The 12,079-nt window shown below is 42.1% G+C and overlaps 1 protein-coding gene across 1 annotated transcript in view; it reads left to right on the forward strand.

Annotated features, from left to right (window-relative positions):
• The window catches only part of LOC144694069 (guanylate cyclase soluble subunit beta-2-like), a 180,945-nt gene that overhangs the window by 94,652 nt on the left and 74,214 nt on the right, over positions 1-12,079 (forward strand). The window contains exons 3-4 of the mRNA XM_078564429.1: positions 10,670-10,743; positions 11,653-11,747. Of these exons, the coding sequence (XP_078420555.1) occupies positions 10,670-10,743; positions 11,653-11,747 (169 nt within the window). The remainder of the gene's footprint in view (positions 1-10,669; positions 10,744-11,652; positions 11,748-12,079) is intronic.

Here is a 12,079-nt window from a genome sequence, read left to right on the forward strand (position 1 = left end):
ACCACTATCTCCCTCTCCTCTCTCACAACCACACTCCCCCACCCCCTCCCACCTCAATCCCGCCTCACACTCTCAACGCCCCACGCTTTCTTAAAACCCCTCACGCTCTTTCTCAACCCCCACACTTTCTCACAACCCCCTCGCACTCTCAACCCCCTCACACTCTCTCACAACCCCCTCAGAATCCCCCTCAACCCTGCTCTGGGGATCTGGGTTCAAATTCCACCAAAGCGGATGGTGAAATTTGAATTCAATAAAAATCTGGAATTAAAAGTCTGATGATGACCACAAAGCCATCACTGATTGTCGTAAAAACCCATTTGGTTCACTCATGTTCTTTCACTTTCTCAGATGCCATTGGGCACTGCTCCTGCTGCCTTTGTGTTTCGCTTCAGCCTGCCTGGGTCCCACTCAAACTTGCCTGAGCCCCACTCCAATGGCTGGATGCCTGGGCCCTGATCTGGACCACCTGGGCCCCGCTCCCTGACACCTCCTTAGTGACACTCATCGGCTCCGCCACTGCCTGAGCCCCACTCCAGCTCACCTGAACCCTGCTCTGGGTGCCTGCGCCCCACTTCCTGGTACCTCTGTTCCCTTGTCCACATGCCCCAGCGCCTCCACTTCCTTGTCCACACTCCTCAGGACCTCCACTCCCCTGTCCATGCTCCCCAGAACCTCTGCTCCCTTGTCCATGCTTCCTGGCAACTCTGCTCCCTGGGCCATGCTTCTCAAAACCTCCACTCCCTGGGCCATGGTGCCCGGGCCCTGAACTCACTGCCATTGGTGTTCGCTGCTCTTCCAATCACAGATGGTTTCTCTCTTACATTTGTCCCTGTTTCTCTCTCTCAAACGCGGGAGAGAAATGGCCTGTGATTGGAGGAGCAGCTCCATTCAGAATCTTCCACTCAAACTTACCTGTTTGACCAGCATTTTGAAAACTAGCTCCGGGGGCTGCAGAGGGGAGTTTCGCAGAGCACATATGTTGGGCAAGCCTGCCATAGAAACTTTGTGTGCAAGTGCAATGAACAGCCTGAAATAAAATCAGAAAATGCTGGAAATACCCAGCAGGTCTGGCAACATATGTCAGAGAGTAAGGGAGATAAGATGTCAGGTCTGTAACCTGTCATCAGAACTGGGAGAAATTAGAAATGTATTAGGAGTTTTAGCAAGTGAAGCAAGAAAGGTATGAAGAAGAAAAGGGAAAGTTTGTGATCAGGTGTGGGGCAGGAGAGATTAAACAACAAAAGATTTCATTGTGCAAGGCCAATGGCAGAGGCGATGGGGCAACTAAACAAACAAAAGATATGTCTAGAGGAAGTGTGAATGGCAGGATAGCTGCCATCTGAACACAAAGTAAAGGAAGTAAAAGAAATGAGAGGAAAAAAAAAAACAGCAACAAGACATGAAACAAAGTAGGGACAAATGCTATGAGCTAAAATTGTTGAACTCAATGTTGAGTCCAGAAGCCTGTAAAATGCCCAGTCAAAAGATGAGGTGCTGTTCCTTGAGCTTGTATTGAGATTCATTAGAACACTGTAACAGGCCAAGAACAGAAAGGTCAGAGTGTGAGCAAGGTAGACAATTAAAATGGCAGGTGACTGGAAGCTTGGGGTCATGCTTGTGGGATGAATGGAATGTAGAGGAGACCATATTGTGAGCAGCCTATACAAAATACTACATTGAAAGGAGTACAAATAAATCACTGTTTCACTTGAAAAGAGTGTTTCAGCCTTCGATGGTGAGTAGGGAGGAGGTAAAAGAGGAAGTGTTGCATCTCCTGCGCTTGCATTGAAAGGTGCTGTAGGAAAGGATGGGGTGTTGGGGGTGACTGAGAAATGAGCAAGAGTGTCATGAATGGTATTGTACTTTCAAAATTCTGAAAGGGGAGGGGAGGGGAAGATGTGTTTGGTGGTGGAGGAAATGGTGGAGGATGATCATTGAATACAAAGGCTGGTGGAGTGGAAGGTGAGGACAACAGGAGCCCAATCATGGTTCTGGAAAGGAGGGAAGGGATAAGAGCAGAAGTGCAGATATGGTTGAAGTCTCCGTCAACCATGGTATGGTTGGAATCCTTGGTGGAGGAAAATGGAAGACATATTGGAAACATTAACTCTGTTTAGTTCTGTCAGATTCTACTAGATCTGTGTATATTTCCAGGATTTTCTGCTTTTATTTCAGATTTCCAGCAGTAGATTATTTTTGTAATGAAAACCTGGCTCTTTTCATTCATTGCAGAGAGCAAATGCAAATCAAAGAGCCAAAAAGGTGAGACACCCTCCGCACGGTACCTGTGAGAACAGGGCAAATAACTGCATACCTCCTTAACCAATCAGATTGAAGAATCATTGATGACTAGCACAGAGTCCGAATTAAGAAGTATCAGTTAGAATATTGTTGTGATCAGTGCCAAACAAACAGCTTTTGCCAGTCATTATGTTTACAGTTGCCCATCAACTTTCAATAGTCTTTTGTGCTCCATGTTATGGCTATTATAGAGTTATTTCTGCACACTACCCTCCATAGAGATCTGGGATGTTTGTGAATAGGGACAGTATGTCTCTTCAACCAATCAGATTGAGAAAATCCTTACTGAACCACACAGAGTCTAAGTAAGTTAGAATATTTAATGCAATGTAAAATAATGTTCAGAGAACAAAATAAAGAGGGGGAAGAAAAATTACACCGAAAGTTGCTTTTGAATTTACCCTGTAATAATTGTGAGTATGGATAGCCTCAATATTATTCTTACTGCACATTGAATTCAGTGTTAAATCAGCTACAGATAGTGAACAAAGAGTGGGAAAGATGTAATTGAGATCAAAGAAACAAAAAGATAAAGTATTTATTTTTTTTACAATTTAAGTTAAAATCCGTAATAATAATAAAATCTGAAGGAATGAGACTCTACACTTCAAAAAGTTATTTTTCCACGCCATAGGGTTTTTTTGGACAGCAATTAAGACTTTAAATGTTGCTAAATGTTGTACTTACACTAGAATGGACAAACCCTAACTTTTCTGAAATAAAAATAGAAAATGCTGGAAAAACTCAGCAGGTCTGGCAGCATATGTGGAGAGAGAAACATAGTTAATGTTTTGAGCCCATTGCCTCTTCAGAACTGAAGAGAGGTAGAAATGTGATGGATTTTATAAAGTTGAAAAGAGGGGGTGGAGCAGGTGGAGTAAAATAGAAAGTCAGGGATAGGTGGGTGCTCAGGAGAAATTAGGCAAAGATGTCATGGACACAAGACAAAAGGAGTGTTAAAGATAGCGTTGAAGACTAAGCAAGGTTCTAATAGTGGAATAAAGGTCAGATAGCAGAATTTGTGAATAGCTGAAAAGGTTAGCAGTCTCTGAAAGCAAAACATGAGAACAGGTTTTTCTGGTGAGTTTATTTTCTATTAGTAAAGTGAACATAGGAACCGTATGTCATTCAATGTATTTAAACAGTAAATCAGACAGTAAGGTAAAAATATTTAGCAGCTTTTGGAGAGCAGGCCATTTCAAACAGCAGCTTCCTGATTTCCACATTTAACTCTGGACATCTGTGGTTGTTGGAAATTGTTGTCCAGTTTCCATGGTGAGCACTGTTAGCATCCTTATTATTTTTACAGCGACATCTGACCCTCGACATCAGGAAAGAGCACAAGCTAAATGTCAGTGGGTAAATGTGAAAGGAGCATGTGTGGTTTTGTGTGGTTTTGTGGTAGGTATAACGTTGAGGGTAACAGCACTCACTATAATTAACATTCCAGCAGCCGCCCACATGCAGGTAAAAACAGAAGTCGGTGTCCAAGTTACTGAATGTATCCATTAGCTACCCACTAAACTACGCCAGAAAAAGTTACCGGTTTCTCAATTCCATTGTAAATATTTATTTTTAAAGGTGCTATAAGCCCTAATTACTGCCAAACATTCTCCCTGGCATTGAAAATGAACTTTTACAAATGTGGATTCTCAGTCATTCAGATTTTAATTATTGTTGGGAGATTTTTAAAAAACGCTTTAACTTCTCTTTCTGTCTCTTTTATCCTTTCTAATCTCATTTATCTTTCTCTCTCTTTATTTCCCTTCCCCTACCTGTTTTTCCATGGCATTCAATATTCTACCTGACACTTTCCGGTTCAGATTCTGCGCTGCTCTTTAACAATTTTTCAGTCCCAGTGGCTAAGGTAACCAGTGTTTCCAAACTTTTCTGGCCATGGAACCCTTTTGACCTCTCAAGAATATTAATGGAACCCTTAAGAAACATTCCTATTATGTTGAAGAGTTAAACCACAAAAATTGATTGTTTATGTGCAATAAGTACAAACATACAAAAAAAAATTTAGAAGTCTTTCCTATTTCTTATGTGTATACATTTATTATAATTAAAAAGTTATTTTATTCGACAAAGTACTTAAGTCATCTTTTTGTCATTTTTAATAGGAGGAATGAATCTGCTTCTTTTGCTCACAAATTGCTTTAATATTAGGAATGATGCTGGAGAGCTGGATTCTCATATCAGGTGCGGCATTCAGTCTGCTCCTGTTTTTTGCTTTTGTCACAGAGTATCGTGAGAAGCCACTGTCACACAAATACGTTGTGGCGAAAGGAAAGAGCTCATGAACTGCTTTCTTTGCCATATTCGCGTACTTGTGAGTTAAGCTGCTCCAGAAATTCAGTAATGGAAGTTTGCTGAAGCGTTGTTTTAGTGTGGAGTCAGAAGTCATATCAATCAGGCTCTCATAATCTTGCGCTGACAAGATTAACATTCTGGCTGTTAGCGCAAATGGGTTATGCACCCACGCATTGTCATTTGATGGAGGAAAATATCCCAACAAAGAGGAGTTCAAGTCATGTAGGTGCTGTGTAATATCACTGAAAATGTTTTCATCAGGGAGAGAATTAACTTCAGTGAGAAAGTCATCCAATGTCAGAAAGCAGTCGAAGTTCTTATTTTCTATGCACGAAGTCCAAAAACACAATTTCTGGAACGATGATATCTTATCTTTTGCAGTAAAAACGGTAACATTCTTTTCTTGTAGTAACAGATTCACTTCATTTAGTTTTGTAAAAATATCTGCAAGCTGCACAAGTCTCAGAAGTCATGAGGTATTCAACAAATACTCTGAAAGTTGAAATTTGTGATCCATACAAAGCACCAATATTTCACGATGAAGCTTAAAACATCTCTCAAGCAGTTTGCCTTGCAACAGCTACCTCACCTCTGTATGTAGGAGCAGCGCTTTGTACTCATTTCGGCACACAGAATTTTAAATAGTTTTGATTTCAGCGGATGAGTTTTAATGGTGTACCACAGGGATCAGTGCTTGGGCCCCAGCTATTCAAGATATATATAAATGACTTGGATAAGGGAACCAAATGCAATATTTCCAAGTTTGCTGATGACACAAAATTGGACGGGATTGAATTGTGAGGAGAATGCAAGCAGGCTGCAGGGTGATTTAGACAAGTTGTGTGTCTAGGCAAACACATGGCAGATGCAGTATAATGTGGATACATGTGAAGTTATATGCTTCGGTGTGAAAAACAAAAAGGCAGAGTATTATTTAAATGATGATATATTGGGAAATGTGGATGTATAAAGGGATCTGGGTGTCCTTGTACACCAGTCAATGAAAATAAATAGGCAGTTGCAGCAAGCAATTAGGAAGGCAAATGGTATGTTAGCCTTCATTGCAAGAAGATTTGAGTTCAGAAGTAGGGATGTCTTACTGCAATTATACAGGGCCTTGGTGAGGCCACATCGAGTATTGCATGCAGTTTTGGACTCCCTACCTAAGAAAGGATATACTTTCCATAGAGGGTGTGCAGTGAAGGTTCACTAGACTGATACCAGGGATAGCAGAACTGTTGTATGAGGAGAGATTGGTTCAACTGGGTCTGTATTCACTAGAGTTTAGAAGAATAAGAAGGGGTCTGATTGAAACGTATAAAATTCTAACAGGGCTAATCAAACTGGAGGTAGGGAGTGTGTTTCCCCTGGTTGGGGAGTCTAGAACCAGGGGTCACAGTCTCAGGATATGGGGCAGGCCATTTAGGACTGAGATGAGGAAAACTTCCTTCACTCAAGAGGATGGTCAACCTGTGGAATTCTCTACCACAGAAGGCTGTGGAGGTTGGGTCACTGAGTATATTCAAGAAAAAAATTGATAACATTTTGGATATTAGGGGCATCAAGGGGAATGGAGAGAAAGCGAGAATATGGCATTGAGATAGAGGATCAGCCATGATCATATTGAATGGTGGAGCAGGCTCAAAGGGCCGAATGGCCTACTCCTGCTCCTAGTTTTTATGTTTCTAATGTAATTGATAATTTGCAATGCCCCATCCAGCACATTTTTTTGGGCATAGGTATCTTCTTAACAGCAAGTGCATGTCTGTGGAGGACACAGTGATTGCTTGTGCAGCACGATGGTACTGTCAGAGATTAATCACACCAAGGCATCACAGAAACCCCATTTATTACTTGTGAGCAAGGGAGAACAATACAGCGAGAGTTATTGTACCGTCTCAAAGCAGAATACACAAAGACTTGCTTAAAAGCATTTTACAACCAATCAGTAAATTTTGTACATCTCAATCCACTTATTTGCATAAGTTGGAAAAACTCAGCAGGTCTGGCAGCATCGGTGGAGAAGAAATCAGTTAACATTTCGAGCCTTCACGACCCTTCGGCAGAACTGAAGCGTAGTTAGGAGAAAGGAGAAATATAAGCTGGTTTAAGGTGGGGGGGCGGGGTTCTCCCCCTGCCCCCCACCCCCACCTTAAACCAGCTTATATTTCTCCTTTCTCCTAACTACGCTTCAGTTCTGCCGAAGGGTCGTGAAGGCTCGAAACGTTAACTGATTTCTTCTCCACCGATGCTGCCAGACCTGCTGAGTTTTTCCAGGTAATTCTGTTTTTGTTTTGGATTTCCAGCATCCGCAGTAGCTTTTAGCTTTTTGTTTTTATATTTGCATAAGTTTACTGACCAATCCATCTTCCAATAAATTTCCATTCCTACACCGCAGGTGCAGTTGTTTATAATTTGGCTATCAGAACTTTGATTACATTCGGCCCGAGAGAGAGAGACATGGAATGTCTCAGGGCTCATCCTACAGTAGTCAGACAAGATGGTATTGTTCTTCAAGGTTGCAGTGTTTTTCTCTTAGGCTCAAGTGTTTAATTCAATTGCTCCATTAACCCTTTCAATACTGAGTGGGCCCCCCCCTATAGTTGTCTTTAGGCCACCACACTACAGCTTTGATCTGTGCTACAGCACCTTCTGTCTTCCCAACCATTGCGCTGGTGACATCAGTGCACACATCAACACATTTTTCCCAATTAATTTCATGTCTTTTCATAAAGTTATTCATACAGTTGAACATTTCTTCACCAGTAGTGTTGCTTTGCAAAGGTTCACATAGGAGCACGTCCTCCTCAATAAATCTATCAAAAATGTAATGCACAAATACAAGCAATACTGCAAACCCCGATACATCAGTCAACTCATCTAGCTGTAATGAATACACATCGCAGGATTTCAGTTGAGAAACTAGATGGTTCTCGATGTCAGCAGCAAGATCTTGAATTCATCGGGTGATAGTATTGTTTGACAATTTTAGTGCCTCAATTTTTTACCAGCATGCTCATCAAGCATGCATGTTACAATGTCTTTAGCGCAAGGCTTGATCAGGTTCTCTCCAATCGAATAGGCTTCTCTCATGAATGCAATGCAGCAATTTACTTTGTAAGAGGTCTCTGTTGCATTTTCATTATCAGTTTTGACAGTTTCTAACATCAAGGTTTTACAGTTTGTATGTGCATTAAGCTTTCTCTTGAAAAAAATTATGTCTTTATCTTTATATTTGGAATGATTTGTTTCCAAATGCCTTTGAAGTTTAGCAGGTGCCATGGAACTGTTGGATAATATTTTGTAGCAGGCTGTGCTTCAGGGGAATCTTTTTCTCCATTGCACACCAATCCAAAAGACAAATAGCTCTCGTGGTACTTAAGTTTCTTACTTCCTACTGCTGGTTCAGTTGGCGTGGGTAGCGATTGCTTCATTTTGGAAAGACCATTTCCCAATTTTTCTGCAGTGATTGGTTGAAGTAGTCCACCTTCATCACTTGCTTTTCACTTCTTTGAGATCCCTTCCTTAAGCCACCAATCCATAGCTAAGTAGCACGACTAGATTACCATTAGCGAGTTATAAGTTATTATCACAGCCAACTGTTTGGCTCAGTCACCTTGCTTTGTTAATCTCCTTAAATCTATGATCTCTGGAAGCAGTTTCTCTTTATTTACTCTAAAGTCCTTTCATGATTTTATACAGCTCTATCAAATCTCATAGCCTTCTCTACTATAAGGAGAAGACTCCTGGCTTCTCTAGTCTATTCATGCAACTGTAATCTCTCAGCCCTGGGCCAATTCTGGTAAATCTCTTATGTTCTCTCTTCAAAGCCACCTTGTTCATGAGGAAGAAGCACACAATTACAAATATATACAGCTACATCTGCCAGCATGTTGTTATTCACACCAGCTAAAGCAATATCCTTGCCCCACTCTCCTCTTCACTCCATCACCTGCTCTCCCCTTGCTCCATGGCCTGTTCTACCATTTGCTCCGAGGTCTGTTCTCTCCCCCATTCCATGGCCCACTCTCTCTCCCCCTGCTCCATGGCCCACTCTCCCTCGCTCCATGGCCCAATCTCGCCCCTGCTCTACCTCCTGCCCAAGGGCCCACTCTCTTTCCCACTCCATGGTCCGCTCTCCCCTAGCTTCATAGCCCGCTCTGCCTCCTACTCCATGGCTCACTCTCACCTTGCTCCATGGCCTGCTCTGCTTTCGCTCCATGGTCCACTCTCTCCCCTCACTCCAAGGCCCACTCTATCAACCACTTATTGGCCCACTCTTCCCTTGCTGCATGGCCTGCTCTCTCCCCAGCTCCGAGGCTCGCTCTCCCCTCGCTCTATGACCCAGTCTATCTCCCGCTCCATGGCCTGGTCTACCTCCTGCTCCTAGGCCTGCTCTACCTCCCGCTCCAAGGAGTGTGCTCTCCCTAAGTCTGTGGTTCACTCTCTCCCTCGCTCCATGGTTCACTCGCTCTCTCTCACTCCATGGTTCGCTCTCCCTCGCTCCGTGGTCTACTCTCTCCCTTGCTCAGTGGTCTCATCTCTCCCTCGCCCTCGCCCTGGAACTTACCTTGAAAACTTACTTTCCAGCTGTTTCCAGCTCATCCAATCACACCTTGGTTTCTCACTGCATTGGCTGCTAATAGGCTCACTGGGCTCACAGTAGCCAATGCAGGAAGAAACCAGCCTCTGATTGGACAAGCAGCTTTATAGCGTTTTTCAAATGTACATCATTTGAATGAGTTGGATGCCACCAGTTGGACAAGCCTGGCCTACCGCGGAACCCCTTGATATATCATATGGAACCCCAGGGTTCGACGGAACACAGTTTGGGAAACCCTGCTGTGTCGAGTTGCTTGCCCTGTTCACACAAGCCCCAGATGCTCTGTAGAGGGCGCCGCGAACTTCCAGTGCAAAAACCCATAGAGAGTCTATGTGTAGGTCCAGCGAGCGGGAATCGCAAAATCCCGGCCCTCCGTCGACCCGGGTGTGCCTGTTCATGTTTCTCGGCTACTGGGAACTGTGATATATTGAATCAAGAATTACCCTTGAGATGTGACTTTTAAGCGAAGAAGTTAGCGTGTCGGTACAATTGATTAACTGGCTGGACTCAAGGCGCAGTCCCTTTCTTGAGGATGGTAAGTATTTGTAAAGGAGTGGTAAATTTGAGAGCTCATTCATTTCCTTGGGGCCATAGTGGTCCGTGGCAATAATTCGCGCTTATATGATCGACCATCGATGGAGTGACTGTTACTTATCGTGCTTGTGGTTCGAACTGTAACAACTGCTGTGTGCGGTGCCGATATAAATATACTTCCGCGACCTTGATAATTCGGGGAAAGCGGTTGTTATTCAAAGTATGCTAAAGCGTCTGCAAGTATATAGGTCAAACCGCAGGATTTTGTGTGCAGTGGATTACATTTGTGTCATATGCTTGACTTCCCAGCGCAATGGTGCACTGTTTAGTGGAAAGATTTACGCATCGCAGGCAGAATATTGGGTAGTCATCCGTGATGATATGAATGCAAATTATTCTCTCCGATTTTACGGTCTCAGAACCAAATGCACGATAGGTGCTTGGAAAGCGCAACATTAAGATGGCAAGCAGAGCATGTTTTAATAAAAATAAATATAACATTAATTTTCTTGCGGGCAAGACGCTTCTGAATGTATATAGCAAAATTGCATCAAAGGATACAAATTCCAGTTTGAACATAATTGCAACCCAGTTGCAGTATCCAATAGAAATATGTCTCGCATATAGACTTAGACGTTACTATGTGGTCGCAGAGTATTTCGACAATTTCACAAAAGCAAGTGAAGATACACCTTGAGTTAGATTCAAATTTGATTACATTTGGCATTAGAGAAATGCAGTGTTGACTAAAACATACCTTTTAAAGGTGTTACGGGTTCTTCAACGATGAAAATACTGAGTTTGGTAGGAATATTTTTTTAAAAGAGCATGATATTTGCGGAAATATAATTTTAATCATTGAAAATGTAAATCGAACTTTTAAGACTAAGACTCATCTATGCTTTCTTTTTGTAGTATGGATTTATTAACACATGTTTGAAGTCTTTGGTTATAGAAAAATTCGGAGAAGAAACATGGGAGAAATTGAGGTGATTTCTGTTATTTCTCCTAAGCTAATCATATATCCATTTCATACCATGACCACAAGAGTGATCCAAATACTAGTCTTGTTGTCCGTACACATGTAAATGCAAATGATAACGAGAATAAATAAGTATTCTGTTCTCTCGGCAGGACACTGGCATGTACCCAGCATTCGACTCTAGAGATGGCTTTACATTTATAATATTTTAAAATAAAATATCAATCCACTTAAATGGAAACAACGAAAACATTACTTGTTCGCCAGGTTTCTGGTTATGGTTTATGCGCATGCACTTATAATTGGCAGGCACAATTCCTTGAGGACAGAGCTGGACATGTATAAACATCGCTGAAATCGAGTTGAATCTGATACATTTGAATGTATAGATTAAGCCTCAAGGTTACTATTTTTGCTAACACTTAATAGATCCAATGTTTTATCTTAGTTCAAAAATCAAGCATTTATCACCCGAGCGTTGCCGCTTATAGCCCCCAAATAAACCCACGCTGTTCACTGGGTGTTCACCCTGACTTATATTCTGTTTCTCAATTTGATGTGACGTGAATACTAAGTTAAAATTAAACTGTATTTTTTAAATATAACCAACGCGTATCCTGAAAGGCGCGTGCATTAGTGAGTTACACGAGCCTGTTGTTTGCACGCTCTGCCAGTAGCAGCTGCAGTGTTAACACTCCATGGGGAGGTTTGCGTTTAAAATTCCAGCTGGCGACGCTCTTCAGTGACTTCACAGCCGTGAGGTCCAGCAACCGGTGTCCCACTTCTCATAAAGTCAGCTGTCAACTTTTAAAATACAACAACGGCTAAGGGATATTGATCTGTCTCAATAAGTATGTATAGTGAATTAAGGAATCATGGTCATGTTTTGAAACTAATGTAAATTTTTTTTAAACAGGATCGCTGCTGGAGTCCCAGACACTTTTATGACATTTAAAGTGTATGCGGATGAAAATACAATGCGACTGGTGGAGGAAGCTTGCAAATTGTTAGGTAGTATTCATGTTATTATTACAAATATTAGTACCATTCATATCTAACTTCAGTGTTGCATTCAAGTTACCCTGCCATCTACAGAGTTTTCTCCCAAAAGCTAGAAATGTCAATGCTGAGAGTACAGGGAGAGAAGAATCCTCGTTCTCTATCTATAATTCAAGTCAATTATGTTTGCAAAGTGCCCAGGAGTTTCAGTTGACCCCACAAACACTTTGGAAACCTGATTTGACATTGCAATGGATTTATACTCAATCAGAATCCGTGAGAATACCACTTCTGGAGAGACACTTTGCCCCAGGCAGAGGTTGGGTTCTGCCTTAATTTACACT

The sequence above is a fragment of the Cetorhinus maximus genome, chromosome 19 (assembly GCF_964194155.1).
Source record: "Cetorhinus maximus chromosome 19, sCetMax3.hap1.1, whole genome shotgun sequence".
NCBI classification, from domain to species: Eukaryota; Metazoa; Chordata; class Chondrichthyes; order Lamniformes; family Cetorhinidae; genus Cetorhinus; species Cetorhinus maximus.